The sequence below is a fragment of the Camelus dromedarius genome, chromosome 17 (genome assembly GCF_036321535.1).
Source record: "Camelus dromedarius isolate mCamDro1 chromosome 17, mCamDro1.pat, whole genome shotgun sequence".
In the NCBI taxonomy this organism is placed as follows: domain Eukaryota; kingdom Metazoa; phylum Chordata; class Mammalia; order Artiodactyla; family Camelidae; genus Camelus; species Camelus dromedarius.
Genome location: NC_087452.1, coordinates 31359910 through 31384507, shown reverse-complemented (window position 1 = coordinate 31384507; position 24598 = coordinate 31359910). Strand labels below are relative to the sequence as shown.

At 50.4% G+C, this 24598-nt stretch overlaps 1 protein-coding gene across 3 annotated transcripts in view; it reads right to left on the bottom strand.

The window, feature by feature from the left end:
- LOC105093287 (store-operated calcium entry regulator STIMATE) overlaps nucleotides 1–24598 on the bottom strand; it is a 54867-nt gene that overhangs the window by 11412 nt on the left and 18857 nt on the right. For 2 of the 3 annotated variants that reach the window (XM_010985135.3, XM_064496469.1), the window contains exons 2-4: nucleotides 9627–9675; nucleotides 7738–7833; nucleotides 4245–4366 (exon numbers count right to left, since the gene is read on the bottom strand). In XM_010985135.3, the coding sequence (XP_010983437.2) occupies nucleotides 4245–4366; nucleotides 7738–7833; nucleotides 9627–9675 (267 nt within the window). Of the gene's footprint in view, nucleotides 1–4244; nucleotides 4367–7737; nucleotides 7834–9626; nucleotides 9676–24598 lie in introns of those variants that run through there. The other variant, XM_064496471.1, reaches the window with a different exon arrangement.

The following is a 24598-nucleotide window of genomic DNA, read 5'->3' as shown; positions in this document are numbered from 1 at the left end:
TTCCTGTCCAGGAGCACTGAGGTTTTTGAATTGCGAAGGCAGCAAACCACCTCTTTGTCCATCTCCCACTCCACTCCCCACCCTCATTCCTGCTGCCCTCAACCCTGAGAGCAGTAATCTGGCTCTGGAGGAATTCAGATTCTGTCTGGGGGGTGGGGCACCCCAAACACCCTAGGCTGGGGACAAGGAAGAAGAGAGGAGCCCTCCAGGCAAGCAGTAAGGGGCTGAGACAAAGGTCCATCTGTGATCCCATCAGTCACAACGCCTGCGAAACAGAAGAGCCCAACAATCCACGCTGGGGGATACTCAGCCCCTCAAGTGCCTCCAAGGTGTTTCCAAAGGGACTTGATGAAGGGGTGGAGGATCAACCCCTCGAGGGAATGTCCTACATTCTCAGTGACAGGCAGAACCCATGGGATGGGTTCCTGGGGAGCCACACGTGCCTCCAGAGCAGGTGACCAGTAGGGTTGGGGGAGCCACCAGGGGCTGCTCTGGGCCAGAAGAGGGGCTGGAGAGGACCACTGCAGGGGCACAGAGACCCAAGTTCAGGCCATGAGGACCATTTGGCCTCAAGAGGAACCTCCAGCTTCTCGTTCGATTCCATGGTTTCTGCAGCAACCCCTGTCCAGGCATGGGTGCTGGAGGCCCCCAGCCCTGCCTGAGCTGCCAGCTGTACGCAGTGGAGGCCTACTGGATGCCTTCCTGCAGCTGTAACGGACACAAGCTCAGGCCATTCCCTTTTCTGGAAAACTTGGGAGAGTTGCACAGAAAGCATGCAGAGCGGTACCACTGCCTTTTCTGCGCTGATCTGTTTACTTTCACTTCTGGGATAAGACACATCTGAGCCAAAGTGCCATTTCAGAAAAGCAATCTCTCCTAGCTAGATTTTTAATGAAGTTTTGTAATCCTTTCAGTAAACCACCTGACATTATTGAGAAAAGTTCTCAGGAACAACAGATCGAAGTCCTTGTTAAAACCGTTAAGTTGGGGGACAGCCAGTCAGAAGCACTTGTAGGACGTTCTCTCTGAACTGGGACTAGCGCGTTTAAAAGTCAACAGAACGAATGGTAACACGTTTAATATCAGAAGAAAATCTACTTGCTTGGAGTACAATCACTCCATTTGCTCGTAGTTTTAGGGTGCTGACAGAAGAGGAAAACAGGTTTTCCTCCCGTTGACCTCCTGCTGCCCTGCTGCATCTCACTGCTCTGAGCTGCAGAATCCCTGCTCAGCAGCAGCTGCCTCTTCTATCATTAAATGCCTAATAAAGTCCAAAGTAAGTCATGCGACACCACTCTCACACCCCATGTCCTCCTGCACGGCCAGGGCTGGAGTGACCACACACGTGCTGGTTTGTTTCACGTGAGAGTCTTTCTAACATTCCCCACGGTCTCACCTTTGAAGGACAGACAAGCCAGGCATTCTAGCGTGCCCTGCTTTTTACCACACCAGACACCCTCAGGTACGTGGGCATTTGTTTTTGTTGGATTATTTCCTCAGGATAAATCACGGGGATGGGATCAAAGGGACGAACACGTCTGCATCTACAGGGGTCTCCAGAGGGGTCATAAGGACAGGGACGGGTGGCAAAGCCCACACACCACTGATGCCCACAGCACAGAGACCCTGCCTTCAGGGCTTCCACACAGGGAGAGGGAAGAGCAGCCTGGTCTTCAGACTGCAGATGCCACATACCACCTGGACCCTCCGTCGCCCCTCAGGGCTGTGTGGACTTACTCCTCAAGTCCCAGGACCTGTTAGCAAGTTCACTTTCTCTTCTAGGAACCATGGAAGCACCGAAAAAAACCCTCTTCTTCACTCACCTGAGAGGAGAGCTATGGGGTCTGCCTAGAACTATTGCTTCAAGCAGATGGGCCAGTTAGCAGGAGCAGTAGTTAGATTAATGTCCGCATCCTAATCCCCAGAATCTGTGACTAGGTAGGTAATGTGGCAGAGGGGAATTAAGGCTGCAAACGGATTAAGGTTGCTAATCTGCTCACTCTAAGACAGGGAGCATATCCTGGAGTATCCGGGTGGGCCCAGTGTAATCACTTCAAAGTGGAAGGACGTGGCAGAAGGTCAGAGTGATAATGACGTGAGACAGACTCAACCTCTGTTGCTGGTCCTAAAAACGGAGGAGGGGCCAAGAGTCAAGGAACATAGTCAACCTCCTGAAGCTGGAAAAGGCAAGGAAGTGGATTCTCCCATTTGAGACTTCCAAAGGAACCAGTCCTGCTGACATCTTGATTTTAGTCTATGACACCCATGTCTGACTTCTGAACTACAGAACTGTTAAGGTGATAAATTTGTGTTGTTTCAAACCACTAAAATTTTGTGGTATTTTTTTATAGCAGTTATAACAATAGAAATTGATAGAAATAGAAACCAGGTAACTGAGGACATACACTATCCTTCCTCAGCCTAGGGAGGGAGGACTCTGGGTGGTCCTGGATAGAGGGCAGCTTCATCTGGAAACACCCTGGTCTGAAGACTCTGGTTCCCAAAGGCAGGGGTGGGATGACCCAAGGGCAGGGGCCGAGGCAGGCTACGTGGGTGGAGAGGGTGGCATGGAAACAAGAGGCTCAAACAACCACTGCCTTCTTCCTTTCAATCTCTTTGGGGACACAAACAAAACATGCTGGAAATAGGTGGTATCATAAATGCTCGGTGTATCAGGACCAGACTCAGTGGATGATCTCCACTCCCAGGTCACCGAGTGACATGGCTCATGGCTGGCTGTGCATGCATCTCCTGTGCACTAGTCAGCTACAGTTGAGTTGAGAGCCCTGCCTTCCAGAAGGGATCTTATCAGCAAAGAAGAAGCTGTGAGCCCTGTTTCTGGAAATGGTGGGAGGATCGGGTATCCCAGCATAGCAGCCAAGAGGCCCTCCAAGCTGTGTACTGTCTGGGTGAGCTTCCTGCATCACTTAACCCCTCTGGGTGCTTTTTCTATAAATGAGGATGATTCCACTTTGGTCCACGTGTGCCGTGGTCCATTTCCATCCCTCAAGCTGAGGAGTCAATGACTTGGAGCGTCTCCAAAGCCTTCCCTGGAGCCACAGGAGCACATACCGTGTGTTGGACACTATCTTAAGTCAGTGACTCATCAGGCATCAAGTAACGAGGCTAAGAAAAGCCCTCTCCTGAGCTCATCTCCCCTCAATGGAGACAAACAATTACTTAAGAATTCTAGAAATACCCAAGGCACTCACAGCCAGCTCCACGAACCAGCTCCCCTTTTAAATATCAGTCCCTTGGTGGTCTTCAGCCATGTAGGCGTAAGCAGCCATTGGGCCCAGAGCCGTGAGCTCTCTGGGAGGTGTGACCAGGAAAGGAGAGCAGGGACCAGAACGCTCCCTTCTGTCCCATGTGCCAACTTTATGGCAAAGGCTCCACCGATGCTGTTCCCATGAACAGGAGCTCCAGGCTCCAGGCAGCAGAGCCTGCTGTGAAGTGGCAGAGCGCTAAATTCCCAGAGGGCAGCAAGGCCCAAAGAAGCCCCTCTCACCAGCAGCCCCACTGAGGCCACATCCACCATTTCTCTGGGGGTACAATGTAAAAGCCACTGCATTTGTCAGCCTCCTACCCACAGTGTACCCCATGGGGTCTGGCAAGATTGTATGGGTCAAACCTAGTTCAAAGCTTCCATGAGTTGCTTGTTTTAGGCCATGCTTCTGGGAGGGAGGATGCACCTGGTGTCTCTGGTGACCATATATGCCAGATGCTGGGTTGGGGCGCCAGCCCACAGTCAGGAGACAACAAAGTGACTTCGCCCCAGGGTGGAGGAATGGACCCTCGTCCTGACCCTGTGTGCCCCAGTAATGGAATGGCCCAGCAACAGGACAAGCACAGACACGCAGCAGAAAGTGGGGCAGTTCCCTACCAAGTACCTCCCAAACCAAGAGTGGCCCCCATCTCTCTGGCGAGGTGGGCAGAGGGTGACCCTGGTGAGAAATGTGGCAGCGGAAGGTGGCCTGACAGCCCTGCAGGTGGGGCCACCAGTGCTCTGTGGTGGAAGAGGCAAATGTTGTGCCCCGCCCTGCATCAAGGGAGCCTTGGCAGTGAGGTGGGCACCCACCCACCTCAGACATGTGGCAGGAGGATGGAGCTCGGGCCCCAGAACCAGTCCCTCCACCACACAGAGGACACAGCCACCAGCTCCTAAACCTTCTTTGAACCTACTGGCCTAGAGGGCTGCATGCGGCAGGAGCAGAGCCCCCTCCAGGAAGTCCGTGGTAAGTTACCGTATTCGCCAAAACGCAGGGACTCCCACTGCTGCCACTCCACCAAGACACTGACGGCACGCACGCCCACGTAGATGAGCAGCATGCCCACAGTGGCGTCCAGGAGGAAGTTGATGAGGTACCTGTGAGGAGAGGGCATGGGGGCACTGTTAGGAAGCACCACCGGGGCCCCCACCAGGGAGCTGGGCTCATGTGCTTCCAGAGCCAAGGTCAAGGCTAGGGACCCAGCACTTTGGTCCTGGGGAGGCAGGAGACTCAGGTGAGCCTGTGAAGGGGGCTTGTTTCCGGGAGCCCAGGAAGGCCCCCTCCCAAGGACAGTGCACTGACACTTGTCAGCCTGCAAAGCTCGAAGGGGTGGGGGATCGACAGGGAAACTTGAAAAGACCTCAAGTGTTCCTGCCAAATGAAGCTGACACAGAGTGCCTGGGTGCAGCCAAGGAGGCTTTATGGGAAAACAGAACTTAACCGATAAACAAAATCTGTTCAGTGACTGCTGACTTCCTGACGGCCTAGGCTTCCCAAGGTCCTGAGACAGTGCTGCTGCACCAGAGCGGCTCAGGAAACGGCCTGAGGTTTCTAAGACTCAAGAGGGCAGGGCTACGTGCCCTTGCTCAGCCCCCATGTTTCAGAGCCCCTCATGGAGGTCAGTGCAAGTAAACATCTCTAAAGAGAGAGCTTAAACCCCGAGAGAGAAGGCAAGATGGTGGAGAGCAGAGAGGGTTGGAAGAGCACACCCACCCTGACCCCCCACTCCTGTGGGGTCTGTTTCCCTCTGTCCCACACACACCTCTTCCCTCGCCAAGGAAAGGCCTTTGCCCACTGGCCCTGCCTCGAAGAATCTCGCTGGGTACCACTCCCCACAGGTCCTAGCTTTCCAGACAAGGCAGGAGACACACAGGCCTGGGGTCTGATGTCAGTCCTCCAGGACACCACAGGGCTCAGAAGTTCTGGATACCACAGCCAGACCTTTTGAGTTGCTGAGGCCCTAGACCCACTGCCCCCACTCCAAGGTCTGGCTTCAGTGACGCACACAATGCTCTGGAACCTGAGGGAGCACCTCCACTGTGCTCATGGTCCTGCCAAAGCCCTGGGGTGGCAGGGAAAGCAGACAGAGGGGATGGCCTTTTCCTCCCGCCTGCCCTTCCTCTTTAAAATCACAAGGGGTCACTCTCATTCCAGAGACTGGAGACCAAAGAAGGCACAGCAACCGCTTCCCAGGCAGTTTCTCCAAGTTCAAGGTCGAGCTCTGGCCCTAGGCTAATAATGCTCTCAGATGCTTAAATCACATTGGCTTCAAGTGGTTCTGACATGAGGCCTGTTCTGAAAATATCAACAACATCTCATATACACTCCTGCATTAGTTCATTCATTCCCTTATCAAACACTGATTTAAGCCTACTGTGCGCCAGGCCTTGGGAATGACGACAGAAAGCTCTAGACCCTGTATTCAACACAGGTGAGACTGGCAGACAACAGGGCATCATGTGGGCCCCAGGGCCAGATCGGCTGGGTTCAAATCCCAGTTTCATCACTCTTGAGCTGAGTGAGCATGATTAAGTTATCTAACGTCTGTGCCTCAGCCCTCTAACTGTAAAATGAGGATAATCAAAGAAAACTGCAGGGCTGTTAAGAGGAGCAAATGAGTCAATGCACCTGAACAGTGACTGCCACACAGTAAGCTATACATGTCAGAATCATAGCCCCTCATACATCACAGAAGCTGAACTCCCAGTACAAGGGACGGCTGCAGCCACAGGAAGCAGTTTGCCCCCCTCTGGTTGTAAGCTTCCCCTCTCCCTGAACTGACTGGGGCTTCCCTTCTAAGTCTGCAGACTCCCAAGATGCCCCAGGTCCAGCCCAACCCTTCCCATCTGTAAAAAGTCACAGGGCACAAAAAGGATGGTGGAGTTGGAGTGGATCTCAGTGCAGCACTGGGTCTTCCACGGGCCAGGACCTCTCCTGTCTGCGGAGCAAGGCCTGCCCTGCCTTCCGAGTTTGCCCCCAGCAGCTCTTCAGCCACTGCTGGAGCTCTCACGTCTTTCCTAAGTTTTAACGACAATACCCTCTGATTGAGTTGTTAACCTCTTCGTTGATAAGTGCCCTATGGCTTCCAACGGTGCAGATGCTCATCATCCCGTGAAACCTTCAGGTCATCCTGGGGATCTGGCAGGACACACAGGACAGATGAGGAAATGGAGGCTCAGAGACATCACGCCGCCTTCCTGTAGCTGGGCCTTTCAGTCGAGGGCTCCTTTCACCACACTAGCTCCACCTTGGGCCTCTTCTCCTCTGGCTGAGCACGTGAGACTGTCAGCAGCCCCTTCTCCATCCCCCAGGATTTGTCAAGCCCCCTTAGAGCCAGATCATCTTCTTTTTGCAGATGGGCAATGGAGCCACACAGGGAGTGGAGTGGCCAAGATGGCTCCAGGAGATAGGGTTCCTCACCTCCGTGGAGCAGCTGGCCCTCAGCCTATCTCGGCCAACCAAGAGGATTCACCAGTGATGATGCAAGCTTGCTGCTGGACTCAGGGCTGGGAGGATAAGGCCCCTTCCTAACCATCTCCCCTAAGGGAGGATCCCTCTTCCAGTCCCCGGCTTTAGGATCATATCCAAACAGAACAAAATTACCCACGTCTCAAGGAAAGACCCTGGGGAGGGAGACTTTACAACTTCTTTCTGAATCTGGGCCTGGACCAAACCTCAAAATGGTACACTGCCACCAAACAAGAGAAGCTTAAAGGAATCTTCCAGTCCAAATAATCTTAATTATACACTAAACCTCTTGGCAAGGGACTCACCAGACCTCTGCCCCTCTCTACCTCAGAGGCTGGAGGGCATTCCAGGCAGAGGGTGGTGGGAGCAAAGGCACAGAGGCAGGAGACAGCCTGTGGGGTTGAGGGCCACTGGGAATAGCCTGGTACGGCTGGAGCACCAAGTTTGAGCCAGGAAGGTAGCAGATGGAGCCAGGATAAGGCAGGTACTTTTCCACTCCATTTGCTAAGAGGGGCTCTTCAGGTGCTGTTAGCCAGGAGGACAGGTATCATGACCCAAATGGGGTTTGAGGCAGATGGCTCCAGGGGCTGTGTGGACAGCGCACTGATGGCATCGACAAGCGGAACAACCCACAGTCCTCCGGTCAAAGAGGCTGATGGTGTCAACAATGGCTTGGACCCTGAGTGGCTGACACCACAGAGAAGCCCTCATATGTCCTGTTCCAGCACAGGTGACCCTTCAGGATGTTATGCTGCCCTGCCAGGGGCTGCTTCGAAACGGGGAGAGACAAGGGTACTAGAAAGCCAAGGGGCAGAACTTAGGTTCATCAGCAGAGAGCCAGTGTACTGGGCAACTGTCACCAAGCAAAGCCTTAACGCTCGGCATGCACACGATTACTCAGAGGAGCACAGGGGATAAAGGGGAGTTGCCCCCTCCCCAAGCTAGATGGAACATGACTAGAGGAGCAGGTGATGACTGCACTCAAATATGGGCCACTTACAATGAACAAGGGTCCTCTTCAGTGAGATCTGCTAGGTACACATTTGCAAAGTGGATGAACAGCATTCCTATGGCTTGTTTGGAAGTGTCTAAAAACCTGTACAGAATAGAACCAGCACTTGTTACCACTCTGACAGAAGGGTCATAACCAATTTGGGAAAATGTTAAATCTGAAAAAGGAAAAAGAAAAGCCACTGGGGAGACCCCAGTCTTCTAACTACCAGTCACCTCTTCCTGGGGCATCAGTACTAACTCAGGCTTGGCATTTCAGCTACCTTTCAAAACCTTCAGAAACACCACATGCCTGAGAGGCCACTGATTAATAACACAGACTTAAACACACTAAACACATTTAAAGTGTGTTTTTACGTTCTCATTTTTTGTTACTTCAAAACAAAATGCTTGATCACAGCTTTGGATGATGTCCAAGGTGCCTCTACTTTAAAAAGCTCCCACCCAACTTTGTGCATGAGCTGAAAGATGTGTAGGACTGAGGAGACAAGGACGGGCCCAGCACCGCCCATGGGACCCTAACAACCTTCACCTGCTGCCGTTTAAACAACAGGCTGGATCGGGGCAGACATACTTTTTCGTTGAGCATCAGAGAGTAAGTATTTCAGGCTTTGTGGGCCATCGTCCTCTGCCGCCATACTGTGTAAGCAGCCAGTCACTAGCATCTCACTAACACTTTAGCCATGGAGACAGACACTGGCCAGACTGGGCCTGTGGGATACAGTTTGCCATCTCCTGCGCTAGAGGACAGGGGTTTCAAAAAAGATAAAACAAGGTTGTTAGTCTTTGGGATACCCTGTCCCCTATCCATGGGGCAGGAGCGTGGTGGAGATGGCATGGGCCCTCAATTTCTCCTCTGCCGTCACACCTGGGGACCACTCACAGTCCACGGCCCAGGAACCTGTGGATTTTGGCCACCACTCTCAGCCTCCCAGGCTAGGCATCCAGAGTTGGGCCGGGCCACTGACAGGAGTGAAGAAGGGGCACACAGGCATGGGGTCTCAGGGCTGGAACGGGCCTTAGAGATCCAGACCAACCCTGGGATCAAAGCCTGAAAATGATTTCCTCAAATCATGGCAAAGTAGGAGTCACCAAAAGGGACCGTGTGTAAAACCTGACTCTGGGTCCTTCCAGGTCCCCTGCCCAAGCTAAATACTCAGGCTTGAGAGAAACCAACTGTGGGAAAAGAAAAATGAAGATGATCAACATTCAGAAATAAAGAACTGAAGATCAATCAACAATACGCTTAAAATTTTATGAAGGGGCCTCCATCACAGAGATTTATGGGAAGTTTCCTCTGAAGAGAAAGTGGCTAGATGGGTGCAAGGATCATGCTGTCCTAAGGAGCTGGCTGTCTCCCTCTAAGTGATTTATTCTGGGGAGTTTTGTCTTTGGAAGCTATGTCTGAAGCTGCTTTAACCACGATTTCTATGAAGGAAAAACTGCTGCCCAAGATCATCCTAGGACCAAAAAGACTAGTTTTGGGGAGAGAAGTATTAACATGGTACAGCTGACTCATCTCCAAATTTAGGTTTTTTTTTGTTTACACACATAGACTACAGAATCCAAGGATTTAACATAGTCTAACAACAGGGAGACATGACTAAGGAAGCCTGCAGCATGGACTGATGGATCTGTATTACTTTCTGTCTTCTAAAACTGGACAGTGGGGTGATGACAGACTCACTGCCACCTGGTTATCACTACCACTCAACAGTTACCTGGACGAACAGAAGTGCTTTCATATTACACAGTCCCTGATGATTAATTTGACTAATGGATTCCAACACTTTCTGTATAACTGCTCACATTCCATCCCCTAAAAAGCCCAAGGTAGTCAAAAGCATTCTAGGAATGAGTTAATATTCAAATACACACCATATCCTCCACGGACGTCTTTCATGCTTTGGTTCTCTGAAGCGTTTGACTGAAAGAAAAGACAGATAATCAGTAACTTTGCACAGCAACAGCAAAGCAAAGTGCATTTAACAAGCTAGGGGTTATCACTACACTTGGTGTTTATACTGATGTCTAGGTAGGTACGTGCTCTTTTAACACGTGACGATGTACAATAAGCCACGAAGGTCACAGAGGCCCTGTTGCTACCGACCAGTATCGACTCTTCAGAACTGGACACTTAGGAAGAAGGACTCTACACAGTGCATGCAAAACTATTTTCTTTTTTGTGACAAGGCTCTCTGAGAGAGGGACTCGAAACCACAAAGGGGAACGTACCTACTTCTAATTTCAGGATCCAATGACAAATCCATCCGTCCACCCACCCAAACGTTCGAAGTACTGTTGGGGGGCGGGGGCAGACACAGAAGCACGCTTGTGGCAAGTGCTCGAGGAGAGAAGCCTAAGGCAGAGCAAAGGCACAGGGAAGGCTAACAAGCCTGGAGGAAGGGCACCCACCAGTCAGGAGAGGCTGCCATGGCGGAAGTGGCTGGGCCAGGTCCTGCAAGCTGGGGAGAGTTTAGTAAGTGGACCAGGGAGGGGAGAGAAGACATGTTTCGGACAGAGCACACACCATGAGCTCATGGGTCCAGGGACATAATGTGGCAGGGTGTGTGTGGCGTGATTTGATTTGGCTTTAATATAGCAGGTAACAAGGGAAACAAATGGAGCAGGGGCCACATGAGGGTCCTCAGTGCCAAGCCAAGCCTGGGATGAATCCTGCAGGGGAGGAAGAGCCAGAGGAGAGCACTAAACAGTCAAGAACATAGGTGGAATGGTGGAAAGCGGCTCTGAATCGTGTACATGGTGGGTTTGGGGTGGAGAGGACTGAGCAAGGATGCTGGCATCCTTGTGGAACTCCCAGCTGCACAACAGTGGGGGTCGGGGGTTGCCCACTCAGCAACGGCCTGACAACACTGGACAGCAAAGGGCTCCCCAACTGACATTTAAACAGAAGGAAACAAAAGTTTCTAAGTGTCTTGTCCTCCACTGAAGCCCCAGGCAGACTGTTTGCAGAACAGCTCTATCTACTAAAACCATGATAGTGCCACAGGTGTGATTTTTTCCCACACAAAAGTACTGAGAAGAAACAGACAGGATGGCAGCAGGCAAGACCTGACATCTGGCAGACCCCCAAGCTGTGATGAGGATGCAGGAAGAGGAGGGAGATAGGGAGGAAGAAAACGGTGCCCAAATCAATAAACCCCGCTTCTCTAAATAAATACAAGCAGTCCCCAGATTGCAGAACAAGAACTGTCTATACACATAAATGAAACGTCTGGTGTCTACAGACATTTTGAGAGAGAGAAGGGGGGGGAGAGGGGGCGAGGGGGAGAGACAGAGAGAGACAGAGAGAGACTAAGAAGCAGGTGAAATTGTGAGAACGTCTGTCATTCTGCTGACCCATCGCACAGCCAAAACATCAACAAGACCAAGGATCTGGAGTTGAGGCCCAGAGTCCCACTCCCCCAAATGGCTCTCAAGGCAGGAAGTCTCCTTCCCCAGAGCATCCAAAGCTCACTAAGGGGCTGGGGGCTCAGGAGGGAGATATGAAGGTACCCGGGCCAGGACAAAGCAGTCTGGAGGGAAAGAACCCCAGCGGAGCTGAAGCCACTCCTCATGATGGGGAGTCTGTCCCCATCGGCATGAAATAGGACATCAAAACATAACCCAAGGAGAACATCCTCATTCTTATGAGATAGATGCTGAAGTACCAGGGTGGGTGCAATTTACTTTCAAATGGTTCAGGGGATATGTACAATTATATTATAAATGGCATAATCTATATATAATTACATTATACTTATAAATAATAAATACAACAAAGTAATTTCATAATACATCTATTATTTACATTAACATGATACATATTACAAGAGAAGCAAATGTAGTGTTATGGGCCAAACTGTAGCTCCCCCACACCACCCCCTGGCCAATTCATATGGTAAAGCCCTAACCCCCAATACCTCAGAATGTGATGATTAGCAGACAGGGCCTTGAAAGAGGTAATGAAGGTAAAACGACATCATATGGATGGGCCCTAATCCAACATGAATGGTGTCCTTACAAGAAGAGGCCACACACATACTGAGGGACGACCAAGTGAGGACACAGTGAGAAGACTGTGGTCTGCAAGCCAATGAGAGAGGCCTCAGGAGAAACTGAACCTGTTGACACCTTAACCTGGGACTTGCAGCCTCCAGAACTGTGAGAAAACAAATTTCTGTTGTTTAAGCCACCTATTCTGCGGTACTTTGTGATGGCAGCCCCTACCACACCAATACATGTGGCAACACAGTAACTGGTAAACCTAGATGAAGTGTCCTTTGGGTATTCATGAAATCATTATTTAGAGGTTTTTTGTAGGTCTAACATTTTTTGAAATAAAAAGTTGGGAGGAAAACACACTCTAGAAGAAAGGACCAGTGCAAGCAAGCGCTCAGAGGGCAATCTGGCAGTATCTGTCATAACTGTGATGCCCCTGAACCTGCAGTGCACTGCCAGGTTCCTGTTCTACGGGTCTCACTCCAGCGTGTGCTAAGACGTATAGATCTTCACTGTAAAACTGTCCTAACAAGAACCCAGAAAGAAAGCAACACCAACCAATATGGGGTTGGGTATATACATACACATACACATACGGTACACTGCAACATCGGGCAGTTCCTAAAAACAACAAGGTAGATCTGTAACCAGCCCCATGGAAATAAGCAGCTGCTCCACCGGAAGCTCCAGACAGCGGCTCAGGCACGGCCCCAGGACGACTAATCTTTTAATTCACGGTGCTTCTGCAGGATAGAGAGAACTCAGACAGAGCAAGAAGCCAAAGCAAAGGGCAATCTACCCTTTCTAACATATCTACCAATGTCCTCTGAGGCGGGAGGGCTGGTGGAGGGGGAGCAGGCCCATCTCAAGTGCACGTCAGGCCCCGGATACGCAGCCACACCATTGCTGGAATCCAAGGCTGACGAAGCAGCACCTGACAGAGGCCCTCATGGGACAAGGAAGAGGAGACTGGGGGTGGGGAGTGGAGACAGAAAAGGGGGCTGTGGGGGTGTGTAGCCTGCAGGGGCTCCCACGCAGGGTCCCTGCCTTTATGTACATGATCCTGAAGGCAGATGGGGGGCCCTGTCACCTGAAAAGCAGTGGTGGCCAAGAGCCAGAGAGACGTGGCTTTGAGTCCTATCTCTGCTACTAGCTATGCAACTCTGTGCTAAAAAAAAAAAAAAAGAGGGAGAACTATGACCTACCAGGTTGACCTCAGGATTAAATGAGGAAAACAGGTGGAAGAGGTCAGCATTGAACATGTGCTCAGGAAAGCAAAGTGCACTCTGCCAGCCCTGCCCTGGACTGTCTTCCCTCTCCTCCCCTCTGTGTCCACACTTCCCAGTCCTGGGGCTGAGCTACTCCGTACCAGCCTCGGTCCTGGTCCTGGTCTCTGGGAAGTGTGGGGCCTTGGGTCTGCCAGCTACAACTTGACCTATCCCCACCAGCCTCCCTCCTGTGCCTCCAGGCAGCCCAGGGGCCCAAATGTTAGGAGGCTCCTAGGATTCCCCAACCTCGCTCTCCTCCCTGGGCCATCCCCTCCATGTTCTGAGAATTCCTCTGTGGCTCCCTTCTACCTCTGGATGGCTCTATCCTCCCTCCACAGGCTCCCCTTCTTCCTCTTGACTTCTGGGGAGAAACCCCCTTCTCAGGGCTTCTATGCTGTGGGCTCATCAGCTTCTTCCCCTAGCCCCGGCCCTGTGACCCGACTGCAGGCTGGCCCTGCACACTTGTATGTCCTGCCCACCCTGCCACTCCTGCCTGGCTTCCCCATTCTTCACAGAATGGATGTCTCCTCACCTCTGGGGCTCCTTATTCTCCTCCTCCAACTCAGTCAACTCCCCCTCAAGTCCCCCTGCCAATCCTGCAACTGAGGAGTCTTCCAGATGTGCCCCTTTCCCCGTTTCTGCCACTAAACTAGTGCAGGCCCTCATGATTACGTTCCTGTGCTAAGGAGACTGCCTCCTAACACGTTTCCCTGCTGCCAATCTCCCCAACTGCCTCACCCATCCGCCTGCCCACCGAGTCCACCCATTCATTCATCTATCCATCTTTCCATTCATCCACCCATTCCTCCCTCCCTCCCACCTACACTGAGCATTTACTCTCACACAGACACAGTCCCTGCCCTCAAGAAACTTTCAGTTTAATTACACTTTACATAATTTAACTTTCCTAAAACATAGCTACCTTCTTTTCCAATCTTATTCATTTTTGAATTAAAATACATCTTTTGAAAGAGGTAAATATACAGAGTGTATAAAATTCAGAGAGTATATTCTTTGGTTAGTGTTTGTATGTTGTCTCTTTTTAATCCCCTTTCAACTTTATATTTAAGGTAGGTCTATTGTAAGCAAAATACAGGTGAGTTTCCCCCATCCCCAAATCTGGTTGGTAACTATAGTGAGCTGAATGGTGGTGCTCAAAAAGATATGTGCAAATCCTGATCCTCAATACCTGTGAATGTGACCTTACTTGGAAGAAGGGTCTTTGCAGATGTAATTCAGTTAAAGAGCTTGAGAAGAGATCATCCTGGATGAACCAGGTAGGCCCTAAATCTAATTACAAGTATCCTTAGGAGGGAGAGGAGAGTGGAAGACATGGGGCAAAGGAGGAGGCCTTGTGAAGACAGAAGCCTAGGAACCTGTGAAGCCATCAGAAGTGGAAAAGACAAGGAAAGTTCCCCCCTAGAGCCACTGGAGGGGCTGTGGCCCTGCTGGCACCTTGACCCTGGACTTTGGGCTTCCAGAACTGTGAGAGACTACATTTCTGCTGTGCTAAGCCAAGAAGTTTATGGTTATTTGACATCCCTAGAAAACTAATATGGCAAGTTCTTTCTTTTTCTTAGGAAAAAATTCAGAATTCAAAACACTCCCTTCCATCTGAAACCCTCAGATGGAACTGAGACTGACCCCAGTCCCTCAGTTTCCCCTCTCAGGGCCAACCACTGTCACCTGGACCTCGTATGTCCTTCCAAAGATGTGTTAAGTGAGCATAAAGATGGACAAATGTCTCTTTAAAGAGAGAGACAGGTGGCCTCAGACTTTACAGCACAGGCCATTGCTGCTCTCATTGAAAAGCCCCCTGGAGCTTCAGCTACTGTACACTTGGCTCTCCTTCTTATATCAGAGGCTACATGGTATCCCACGGTGTGGCCGTGTCATCTCTGAGTCACTCTACAAGCACCACTGCAGTGAATGTCCCTGTAGTGTGCCGTCTCTGCCTGTGTGGGTAAATTCCTATGGTGGACTTGCGTGTCAAAGCTTCTGTGCAGCTGACTTTGTCACACTGTCCTCCACAGAGGTTGCAGCAACTCATAAGTGCCCGTTTCCCCATGTCCTTGCCAGCACTGCTCTGAGCGAACCTTCTTGCCCTGACAACTTGATCACTCAAAAGGAAGCCTTGGTGTGGTGACAGTGTGTCCTCACCAGGTCATGTGTACGCCCCGCACCAGCTCAAGCGGGTTGGCAAGGCTCCCACCTGCCCTCCTCTCTGATGTGTGCCCTCAACCCTTCCGGCTCTGGGCCTCAGCTCACACCCTTCCCTGAGGGTACCGGGACACTGTGCTCACTCTTCCAGAAGTTCTGTGCTTTTGGTGCCACACAACAGGAAGGCAATGTGGATGATTGGATTCTACCTGTTTCACATGGTTAGCCACGTCACTGACTGCATGCCTAATGCTGTCACCTGGTTTTGCAGACACCTCTCTGAGCCAGCACCCCACTCCATTGCCCTCCTCAGAGCCTTGCCCAACTGATGCTCCCTGGGGACTTGCTGAATGGAGGAAGAGAGCTCGGATGTTACATAGGTGTTTCCTTTTATGGCACAACAAAAAAGACATAAGAGGTGGCATTAAAAGCCAAATCATAGGAATTGGAAGGGAAATAATTTCCACAGAGCCACTGCAGCCCTACTTTGAAACTGAGTCATAAAAAGCACAACTGTTTTGGAATTAAATCACACAATTTAAGAGCGCTGTCTGGCCAATATTGGGCGTGGCCTGAGAGAAGCAGTTACGAGGAACATAAGAGGCAGTAAGAGGCTCAGAACTGTGGGATAAAGAGAAAGAAGGGCTTGAGGCTGAATGAAGACAGGGCACACTGGGCTTCTGTGAATGTGGTTGTCAGGAATGGCAGCCCCCTGTGCCCCTCTTTATCTGACAGCATTTCCCAAACCAGCATGATGAGGGTGTAAAATCACTCCCTGCTGCAGTTATGGTACAAGAAGAGGCTCGTGAACCTGGAGGGTTCTTGGCAGAGAGCTTCTCTTTGCTGTGAAAATCCATTGAGGCAATTCGATTATGATATAAAATGTGTGGAATGTTTGTATTCTTACGACCAAACTGTAATCTTGAGGCTGGAAGCTGATCACAGGCCACATAACGGCCACTCTAGTGTCCGGCATTTCAAAGAGTAATACAACAGAAGACACCTTGGATGGTGTCACCTCACAGGCTACGGGAAATCAGAGTCACAGGCTCTTCACTGGGATCACAAAACCACTGGTCCTTGAGTGCGATCATGGGCCTAGGGACATGAGCAGGCTTCCACCTCCTGGGTAGGGGAGCTCCAGAGACCATGAACTCTCTATAGAAGTCTGTATGCATTTGTTCATCCCTGGGGGGGGGGGGGATACTTTCCTTCCAGTGACCTGCAGCCAGAAAAAAAACCCCATAATTTTGGAGCCTTCTGCCCAGTGAGAGACTGCTGACCTGGACCACACCCCTGATGGCCTCATTTCTCAAGCTGTATCACGGGCCACCACCTCATGCAACACAGGCTTTCTGTTGAGCGTAACAGACTGTTTACCAGGGCAAATGGCAAGCAACCCCCACCAGTGCCAGCCGGGGGTCAGATCATGAACAAGGCAGTTTGGACTCTGAGTCAGAACCAGAAGGGGCCTTGAGGGGCCAACCCTCTCAGTGTAAAGGGTGAGGAAATCAGTGGGGAAAGAGGTGATTTGTCCAGGATCACGAAGACAGTGGAGCTGGGATGAAATCTGAGTTACCTGAGACAAGCCTCTTTCCTCAGCTGGCAATGGCTAGGGCAGTGACATCAAACCACATTTTACTGGTTCTATGAGCCTAGGACCCCAATCCCAAAGGACAGAAACTCCTGAGGGGGTGAGTAAATCCACCCTCACCGACACCGAACCAGCAGTAAAGGAAAAACCCAGAAGTGTTTCGGCACTTTCCCTAAATTAAAAACGATCATCTCAACAGGCAAGCCCCATCCCAAGCCTCCTTCATGCCCCCTAGTGATGTGAAAACCCCAGAGGCACTCAGTATCTTCAGGGCAGGGAAAAAGTTCCAGGAAGACACTGAGGTAGCCTGCTGGTTGCCTCCCCAGACCCACTGGCACCTCTCTTTCTGACTAAGGAAGTCACAGACAGCATTCTCAGCCTCCCCCATAGCAAGGTACAGCCATGCAACCAAGATCTAGACTTGGAGAGCTTTACACTCAGGCTGGACCATGTTTCAAGGAGAAATGAAAAGCCAGGTGATTCCTATGGCAAGGAAATAAAGGCAGTCCAGCTAGGGGTAGCTTGAAATCTAGTCCCTGCTTTATCTAAAGTTTTATTATTTTAAGCAAGTCATTTAATTCCTCTGGGTCTAAGTTTTCTATTTAATAGGGTCAACGTGGGGAGAAAAGCAGCCGCAGTAGGGGAGTGGTGTAGCTGCCTCACTGCCACCCTTCATCAGGAACTTAATCCAGGTATTTTACATCATCACTTCCAGCCTTCACAACAACCGTGAAACATATCATCCTCACTTTACAGATAAGGTCAGAGGAGTTGGCGAAGGCCAAAAGCGGCACAACCAACATGTACATCTACATCTACCCGATTCCAAAGCTCACATTTCCCCCCTGCCACCTTGAAGAAACTTAATCCAAGACAACGCTGGCTCTGGTAGGGCTGGACCACAGGGCTGAGAGGATCCCCGAGGTCAGAGCTCACCTCCTCCCTCAACATGTCCTCCTGACTCTGGTCCTCTTCCCTTAAACATCCTCCTGCACTGGAGTTGGAGTGAGTTGAGCATGCCGCGCCTTGCTTAAAACCTCTCAGAGTCCCCCAAGTCTCCTTCCTCAGGAAACACAATTAAGACTTTTAAAGTTGGCAAACAAGGTCCCGTGGCCTGGCATCTCCCAACTTAGCACTCACATTGTCCCTCTGGCTTGGGAGGGCCGCCACATTTCTTCTCCTGAATAACTTCTTGGCATCTTTCCAGATTTAGTTCAGACAACTCTTAAGATTTGCCTCCTTTGTAACCAAGCTAAGTCTCTCTCCCTCCTTCTGGCTCCCCAAAGTCTCTTATGCACACCCTTGGAGACTTAACACTTCCCATGCAATGCTAAGGATTTGCCTGTCTCTCCCAGCAGACAATTAGTTAAGGAGGCAGACAGGGACCTTGTTCTTATACACGTTTACACACTCAGCACCCAGCCAGCACCTGGGAGGAAGCAGGCACTAACTACTAACTTGAATAAAGGAGTAGAGCACACTGGACTCCGTCAAAGGCCAGAGGAGGTGACAGCTTAACACTCTGGGTGCGAGCTCTGGGCTCATAACCTCGTGTCGGCAACTTAGTCACTGACCTTTCTGGGCCTCACTCTGTCTCTCTATAAAATGGAAGAAATTACAGCACCCATCTCACTGGAGCATTAACAAGACAATATATTTGGAGTATTTAAAACTGTGCTTTCTACTTAGCAAGTACTGTGCACATCACAGCAAGAAGGAGCAGAGGACTTACTGCTAGAGGAAGAGTAAATCCTCAGGAAACCCCAGCTACAGACAGCAAGAAAGCACTCATCTGATTATAATTTGTGGATCCAGGGCCTCCCTAAAGTTTTCCTTTTTTCTTTTAGATTATAAATCATTGGTTCAAATCTCCTTCTGGCCCGGATGTCCCATGTGGGACCAGAACAAAGCTGCATCAGGCTGTGCTCTCTTTTCTCTAGTCAGTCAGCCTCCAGCAGCCCCAAAGGCTGGCAGCTGGAAGAACTCTCCAGTTGCTGGTGGTCTGGAAGGTGAGAGCTGAGGGTGGTGACAGAGCAGCCTGGGCAGGCAGCAGGGCTGGTCCTGTCTCACCACCAGCAGGTGGGGAACATGGGAGGGGCTCAAAGATGCTGAAAGGCTGACAGGAAAGAGGGCTCTAGACCAACTTGGAAGGCTCAGAAGATCACCAGGGACAAGGGCTGGCTGTCATCAAGACATCTCAGGTTGTTCTGAGCTGAGGATGGGAGATGCACTGTGAAATCGTCGGGGACGTAGAACTTCTATAATCAATGAGGGAAAAATTTGAACCCACACGTCACCGAATCAAGAAACACCGTGAAATGAGACCGCGGTTATCACACTCAGATCCAGGAGGAACAGCAGGCCGGCGCTACTGGCTGGGGAGCTGGCGGGGGAACAGCTATTGGGAGACAGGGAGATGGGGAAATGGGCCCCAGGTCTTTCCGGTGCTCCCTGCGGCCTCTGCCCCCTGCCCCCGCACTCCCCGCAGGTCGCCAGGCCTCCGTGCCAGCCTCTCCCTGACCTGGGCACTCAGCAGAGGGCCTCAGGCCCTGCGTCTCTCTCCAGCCTCCAGCGACCTCCAAACCCACCTGCCCGATGTCCCGTTCCCACCTCTGTTACACTAGGAAGCAACAGAATCAAATCTCTCACCTCCTGTCATCCACGGGAGAACGATTCCTGAGTGGCCCCACGCTCTCAAAATCCCATTTTAGTGGCGGAATTTCAGGAACCAAAAAAGAGTGCTGGAAAAGCTCTCTTTGAAGAGAGACCTCTTTAAACACCCTCAGAAATCACACCCCGTGGGTGAACGCCATCACCCTTCTGACCTCACGACTCAGAGCATCAGCTGGGCCTGGTCAGCGGGCAGGACCCAGGCTGGGTGTGCTCACTGCGACCAGCACACAGCTCGTCGGGGCAGAAACCACCGCAAAGGCTGCTGGGAACTGCGGAACTTGCGTCCGAGGGCTGCGGGGAGCCCGCAGGGACTGCCCCGCCCACCCCTCAGCCTTCGCGGGGGCAGAGGAAGGGGGACACGCCGAAGGCCACCTGCAACGGCTCTTTCCACAAAACATACCCCTCAGAGTCACACTATGTTTCACAGAATAAGACCGTTGCTTCTTCATTTGCTTGTCCATCCGGCCATCCACCTATCCACCCTCCACACAGCTCTTGGGGGAAGTCTCAAAATATAAATAAAATTAGGTCACCCTCCACGCCACTTAAAACTCCTAAGACAAATAAGTCTGTTAAAGTCAAACTTCATATTTCAGAGCTGTGCATTTTACTTTGTGTAAATGATACCTCCATAAACATATTAAAAATAAAACAAATGCAAAGCCCTCCCCTGCATTCCCACAGCAGTTAGAATACCATGTCGTCCGTCTCCTTCTTGTGGCCAAGGAGCCCCAGGACTCACGGCCCTGTCTACTGCTCAGACCCCATCCCCTCCAGCCATACCTGCCTCCTCTCTCTGCACCACACACACCAGGCTCCATCCTGCCATAGAACCTCTGGCTCTACTCTCGTCCCAGTTTGCCCCGACCTCCTTTTCATTCTTGCTGCAGCTTCCAGATCACCTCCTTGGAAGCCTCTCCTGACCACCTCACCCCCTGCTGTGTGCATCCTGTCCTGCCCTAGCCCTCAGTCTCATTTTCCTGTTTCTTTTTCTTCACAGCGTTAACGCTTCTCATCTCAGTAATTCTGATGTGTTTTCTTGATTACTGTCTTTTTTCTCCCCACTAGAAAGTAAGCTCTGTAAGACCAGGAACTTCTGTTCTGTTTACCCCCATGTTCCTAGCACCTTGAGGGGGCCTGGCCCTTAACAGATTACTATATAATATTTGTCGAACAAAGAAATTCATCTAGTCTGTCACTTAACACATAGTTATTGAGAATATCTGTTATGACTTTAAATATTTATACACTGTGGCCCAGAAACTCCACTTCTAGGATTTTCTTTTATAGTTACATTCATACAAATATCCAAAAGTCTGTGTAAAAGAATGCACTGTAGCACTCTCTGTAAGAGTGGAAGATTTAAAAACCACCTAAATGTCTATCAATGGGGGAAGGGTTAAAGGTAAGTTATCACACAATGGAATTCACCTATTAAAAAGAGAGGGAGAGACGGTACACCCGCAATGGGTGAATTTTATGCTATGTAAGTTATACTTCAATAAAGCTATTTAAAAAGTGAAGTAAATCTATCTGCATTAACATGGAAAAAAGCCTATATTAAATGGGGAAAAAAAAGCAGGTCACCAAAACAGTAATATGTCATGTGAGCCAATTTTTTTAAAAATGATATACGTACATACAGAAATTTGGAGGCACACACACAAAACTGTTAACCTCTAGAGGATGGAATTATAGGGAACTTTCACTTTTTATACTATGTATTTCCCTAACGTTTTAGTTGTTTACAGAGAGCATGTATTACTTTTGTGGTAAGAAGTAAAAAAGCCTAAAAAAGATTATTTGGGAAAAAAGCTTCTGCTGCCAAAAAACAACAGTTAAAAAATGACAATAATACAATTTTTGCTCATTAGGTAATTAACAGCCTTCCTCAAACCTAACTCATTCAGAAAATTTCCTTCTGACAGAAAAACTTCTGGTAAGCAGGACTCACTAGAGATGGAAACTGTCATGTCAGCCCCTTTAGCCCACGTCAAGCAGAGGATCCTTGCTGAGCTAGTTACCATCCTGGTGGATAAGATGTCCCACCGTGTCCTGCCAGCCAGGCCAGGGGTTCCCTCCACAGCTGATGCCCACATGCATAAGTTAAAATAAAATGTTTATTGCGTGTGTTTGTATTTTGTAGGATTCCCCAGATTCCCTGCCTTTTAAAAATTGACCAACCAACAATCAATCCTGATTGTGCTGGATAAGAGGCCTCTGACTGCAAACATTCTTAATTCAAAGGACTGCCTTTCACCGCAATCTCATGGCTAACCAGACAGAAAAAGGCGTGGCAGCCCCAGAGTCTGTTTCTCAGAGGTACATCTGCAGTCATGGACCAACTCCACCACAGAAGATGATGGTTGGCTCAGGCAGAGTGGAAACTTGTCTCTCCACTGCTTCCGACCCACTGCCCCATTGCGCAGGGATGAGCTGCAGGCTGCAGGATGGGTTTTCATCCTTGTAGCCCAAGGCTCTGAAATGATTCCAACTGCTTAGGGTGATCCAAACCTGGCAGAGAGCAGAAGATGGGGATGTGGACGTCATGCTGACACCTTGAACCTGGAAGGAAAGGGTGGAGATCCGGCTACACATCCACCACCTAGAGTTAGACACAGAAGCCAAAGGACTGAACACAAGCTTTCAACACACTTTGCTGGGCCACTCAACTCCAAGAGTCTCACTAGGATAAAAACCCCAGTGTGCTGTGTTTCTCTCATAAAGATGACACTTGCCCTCTGACCTTCTGCAGGTCACACACTCAGTGCCGCTCCCTGGCAGTGGTGAAGGGTCCACCCAGCCCAGCACCTCCCTCATCCAGCAGCCCGCAGGAGGGCAACTGGCCGAGGATAGCTTCACACCCAGCAGGGTCTCCAATCACACCCTGCCTCACCTTTGAAGGAAAATAGGCTCCTCTCATACCTAAAGCCACCGTGCATGACTTACTCACCTGAGTTCCTAGGAGGGTTTCTGAGAAAATCTAATCAGATGAGATATCATTAGCATCACTGCAATACTGAAGACTGGCAACAGACCTACTCAATCACTCCTCATATACACCCTGGAAGGTGGATAGTATCATCCCAATTTTCAGATGAAGAAATGGGATCTCAGCGCAGGAACCTGCCAAAGTCCCACAGGCAGCAAGTAGTGGTCAGGACCAAAACCCAGGCCACTGCAGACCGTCACCCCCTGTTAAACGAGTTTCAGCATCAGGACTGACTGGGCTTGGCCTTTTGGTATAAATCTCAAAGCCTGTGAAATGTAAACCTCTACGTGCAATCCATACATTATCAAAAGTCAAGAAGAGCCCCCAAAAGAGAATTAGCTCAGAAAACTTAAGGCTAGATAGAAAAATAGTTCAAGAACTTTGTTCTACACTGAAGGTAGCTAGTAGTGCTTATATCTACAACACATGCATCATCCAAAATCTCAAGGCTTATGGTAAGAAATCAGCTCGAGTCTTAAAGCGGGTGAGAATGTTTGGCCACTGAAGTTCGCTAGTACTGCAAAAGGCCCCACCGGCTAAGGCTACAAAAGGCCCCTCTGACGAGTGCTGCCCATGGCTGGCTGCTCCTGCCACCACTCCGCCTTCCACAGCACAGCTCAGGCTCTTGGGCAGCCCTGTGTCTCAGACCAACCCAAGCGGCCAGAGTCGGGAGGAGGAAAGCCCCAGGTTTCCCCAGTTGTGCAGCATCCCTCCACCAACACGATGGCCCTCCCTGCCTCCACTGCTGCCTGGGCTCGGTGCTCTGAGGCTGTCACAGCCAAGTGGCATGGTTAGGAAGGTCGGTTCACAAGAAGAGCTCCTTTTCTCAGCCACACTCTAGAACAAATGCCCTGCACAAACCAATGAGCATCAGCACATGTGTCAGGGAGATGTGAGGAGGCAAAGAAACAGAAGCAAGACTGAGCTGAGTGGTGGTGGGAAAAGAACTGAGGCCTGAGAGGCAGGACACTGGGTTCTAGCCCCGGCTCAGCCTCTGACCTGATGGGAAGTCCCAGGCAAGCTCTTCAATCCCTCCAGTTCTACCGCACATGGAGTCTCAGATTAAGTTACCAGTATTTTTCCAATTCAAGTAACTGACGATATGGTGTGAACTGGCCCACCTCCCCAGGATCATCTACTACAGAGGCTGGTGAGCCAAGGTGGGCCTCAGCAACTGACACTTACCCGGCACCACCAGGCTAAGCACCTTGTCTCACTTAATTGTCCTAATAACCCATTAAGACAGGGAATCACCTCCTTCATTTTGAGGACAAGAAACAATCTCAGAGGGATAAAGTCACCTGGGAGGAAGTCACACAGCACTGGAAAGACTATCACAATGTGGCATGGTGGTCATGAGAGACCAGGGCTCAAATTCCGGCAGCTCAATGCCAGAGCCCATGCACCTGACCACCAGGCCATACCGCTGCTGTTCCCTGGTCCTGGAACCCTACATTCCCAGCTTTACCACTGCTGTCCCTGGTCTGGGAACCCTCGGCTCCCAGATGTACCTCCTCCTCCATTCCCTGGTCCAGGAGTCCTCCCTTTGGATGACACGCACTCGGCTACCTGGTTGTCCTGACAGCCTCCCTAAATGCACTTGTGTACTGACAGCATTGGATAGAAACCTCCACTGCTTTTCCAAGGGTATACATCTAAACCCAAGAGAAACTGGCTTTTACAAAGCTACATAAAGAGGAGGAAAACCTGGTGTTCCAATGACCAGTTCCCTAGTGTTTCAAAAGGCCTCATCTCACCTGTTGAGAAGAACAGACAAGAGCCAATGTGGCACTTGCTGTACCATCAGAGGGAGCTGCTGGGGCTGCCACCAGAGTGGCGGCTAGCCAGACTCCAAAGAGGTTCCCACTGCCTGTGCAAATAAGGGGTGCTGCTTTGTGAGAGTCCCATGCATTTACCCAGTGGACGACTCTTCCTCTGAGAATGCACTGGGGTGTCACCTTCGAATTTTATTGACAGAAGTTAATTAATTAGCACCCTTAGCAGAAAAATTAGTAGAAGATCGGCTGTTGTCTTGAAACCAGTTAAAGACTACATTTAAGACCTTTTCCCTAGCTTCTCAACTCAGGGCAGTTGGCACCCAGAGTCTTCTCTTTTTCAATACAGGTTGCATAACCAACCAGAATCTGAGCAGAACAGAAGC